Below are 3,239 nucleotides of genomic sequence, written 5' to 3' on the forward strand. Positions count from 1 at the left end.
ATATCAAAAAAAATAGGGAAAATTGTGTCCAGGCCCCAAAATGGGGAACTTCATGTGACAAGCCCCCTCGTATTTCGGCCCATGTGTATTAGCCCCAAAAAGTGAAGACTAATGTTTTAAGCCCCCTCCACGTCAGCGTTGTACAAAAGCAGATTGTATTTTTTTCAAAAAAGGCGATACTGCCCTTCTCCTTCTTCCCCAGACGAGGCGCCGTCCTTTAACAGTAGACACTCCTCTTTAATGCGATAAGATGGAAGAAATGGAGGGAAATTTCCCCCCTTTTTTCCCATCATGAGCAATAACTATTTAGTTATCCATTACTTCTCCTCAGACCAAAATTCTCTCATTTACTCGCGTCATTAATCTTACCTTCTCTTCAAAATGGCTGAGAAGGACATCATTTGCATTGTCTCTTCGGGGTACAAAGCGTTATTTTTGAAGATTAACTCCTCAACCACCATCCTGGATCTCAAATTTGATGTGGCAGAGAGGTTAGGTATTCCATATGAGTCATTAATTCTGTCATACGAAGATGAAACAGCTGGAAGCTTGAAATTTCCTGTTGAGAACGAGGGGGACATGATGTCTATGGTGGAGCATTGCCACAATCTTGGACTGAAAGAGGTTCACATGAAAGCTTTTAAAGAAGCTGATGATTTGCAGAATATACACTGCAATGAGCGAGTCCAACCTTGCAAAGAGCAAGTCCCACAAGACATGTAGGTTAACTGCGAAGTAAACGAACGCTAGTGCTAATCGTCTTCTTTTTGTCTATGTTGAATGTTAAACTGGATTTCAGATGCATTTCAACAATATGTTAGTTGTAATCGTTGACCTGTTAGTTCTAATCAACGTGTTGTTGCTGAACGGGTTTTTGTTAGTTCTAATGGCTATTTTGTTAGTTCTAATCGCTATTTTGTTAGTTCTAATGGCTATTTTGTTAGTTATAATCGCTATTTTGTTAGTTCTACACGATTGCATGCATCTTAGTTCTACACGATTGCATGCATGTTAGTTCTATTAATACATATAGGGGTTTCTGTTAGTTCTAGTAGCTATTTTGTTACTTCTACACGATTGTATGTTAGTTCTATCACCAGTTCCATATGGGGTAGAGCTACTCTAAAGCATGTTAGACCCCTATCAACACTTTTATTTGTGTAGTTTATGATTAACTATTTTCCTGTTGTTAATATTTGTAGCGCTTCCAGAAGTCTAAACTCGAAAAGTATAGACTGTGGCCCGCCGGAGTTGTCGTCCACAACTGTTGCAGATAAGAATCCCAATGACATTCCTTCAAGAGCTAATGTTATGATGATTGATGACATGATTAACAGATCTGAGAGGATTCCTGCTTGGTGGCACACTGCGTTAACTGGGGAGGGGCAACGTTTTGAAAGTGCGAAGGAGTTAAGATTGGCCTTGCTATACTACTCCATGGTCAAAAAATTCGAATATGAGTTTGTGAAGAATAAACCAAAGCGTATTCGAGTTTTTTGCCGGTTTAAGGTAGCCAAAAATTGCCCATGGATGTTATTTGCCTCTCCGCCAAAAAATGATAATAGACTTGAAATAAAAAGGTTCGTGGACATTCACAACTGTGGACAACATGCCAATAATGCAGGTCAATCTAGAGCCTCTCGTCATTTCATTGCTACCCAATTACAACCCACGTTGAAGGTACGTCCGGATATACGACCTATTGACGTTCAGAAGGAGTTTCTAAGTTCATATGGGATTAGGGTTGAATATAGTAAGATTTGGTGGGGTAAAGAAAGAGCTCAAGAGCGATTATATGGTGATGCTTATGAGTCCTACGATCAATTGAGATGGTAAATCAGAAGATCATATATACACAAGTTGCTGTTGTTTTCATTTATATTGAAACTAACGCTTAATCTTCAATTATCTAGGTATGTAGACGAGGTTAAGAAGACAAATCCGGGAAGCTACATTCATGTTGAACAAGACGAGGGTAGGTTTACAAGGATATTCATCTGCTATGCGGCCTGCATAAATGGTTTTTTACAAGGTTGCAGACCACTTATATTTTTGGATGGAACCTTTCTGAAAGATCGATTCAAAGGTATACTATTAAGCGCCGTGGCATATGATGGCAATCAGGGGATATTTCCATTGGCCTATTGTATCTGCGATCAAGAAAATAATGTTAACTGGAAGTGGTTCCTACAAGGTTAGTTCCAACATTATAATGTTAATTCTATCTCCTTCGTAGTTAACTTTAAGGGCTGTTAACCAATACTCTTTGTAGGTCTGTGGTCCATTCTCTATGAAAGGGCAGATCCATACAACCCTCCACATAAGCTAGTGATAATTTCAGATGCGGATAAAGGGATCAGAGAAGCAGTTAGAGAATTTTTTCCCGATTCTATACACTCTCGCTGTGTGCTGCATCTGGTCGAGAACTTCAGAACAAAGTTGAAGGATTTGGGATTCAAGTCAAAGGATTCTCAGATCTTGGGTAATCTACTGCAATCTGCCTGTTACAAATATACTAGAGCAGAATGGAATGATTATATGGACGACATCAGGCTAATTGACGAGCGTGCATACAATATTGTGATGAACTATGCTCCAGAAAACTGGGCCAATGCGTTTTTGCCTGGAGTTAGGCAAGTAATATTTCATTTGATTACCTTACATATAACTAATAGAAGTAGATAGAACTAACACTGTCTATGTTTAGATATGGTCACGTTACATCAAATGTTGCAGAGTCATTCAACAAATGGATTCATGAGGCAAGGCTTCTACGGATACTCTAACTGATAGAGCATATTCGTAAACAGATCATGGTGCGCATGAATGAGCGACGAGTCATGGTTGAAAGTTGGAATCAAGTTCTTTGCCCCAAAGCTGAAATTGCCCTCAAGGAGAACATGGACAATGGACGCCCGTTGGAGGTTCGTCAGTCCCACACAGGCTTATTTGAAGTACAATCCCATAGATCTTGTCAAGTGGATCTAGACAATAAAACATGCACTTGCCGTGGGTGGGATGTAACCTGTGTCCCTTGCAAACATGCATGCGCAAGCATTATGTTTATGAAAAGGGATGTCTACCAATTCTGTGACTGGTTTATGACGATTGGCGCCTTTAAAAGGAGCTACGAGCCTATCATCTACCTTATACCTGACTACGAGAAACGCAGCGTGCCAAGGGATGAGATACAGATCCTACCTCCAATTACAACGAAAAGGAAAGGGAGAAATAAGACC

At 40.0% G+C, this 3,239-nt stretch overlaps 1 protein-coding gene across 1 annotated transcript; it reads left to right on the forward strand.

Annotated features, from left to right (window-relative positions):
• LOC109830450 lies at window positions 382-2,790 on the forward strand. The gene is made up of 5 exons (XM_020397709.1): window positions 382-719; window positions 1,203-1,832; window positions 1,914-2,194; window positions 2,273-2,637; window positions 2,737-2,790. Exons 1-5 carry the CDS (start codon window positions 382-384, stop codon window positions 2,788-2,790), a joined length of 1,668 nt encoding a protein of 555 aa, XP_020253298.1.

The sequence above is a fragment of the Asparagus officinalis genome, chromosome 1, assembly GCF_001876935.1.
Source record: "Asparagus officinalis chromosome 1, Aspof.V1, whole genome shotgun sequence".
Taxonomy (NCBI): domain Eukaryota; kingdom Viridiplantae; phylum Streptophyta; class Magnoliopsida; order Asparagales; family Asparagaceae; genus Asparagus; species Asparagus officinalis.

Coding starts and splice junctions, on each gene's coding strand:
- LOC109830450 (XM_020397709.1), top strand. CDS start 382: ATGGCTGAGAAGGACATCATTTGCATTGTCTCTTCGGGGTACAAAGCG. Junction 1,833..1,913: donor TCCTACGATCAATTGAGATG/GTAAATCAGAAG, acceptor TCAATTATCTAG/GTATGTAGACGAGGTTAAGA. Junction 2,195..2,272: donor CTGGAAGTGGTTCCTACAAG/GTTAGTTCCAAC, acceptor TACTCTTTGTAG/GTCTGTGGTCCATTCTCTAT.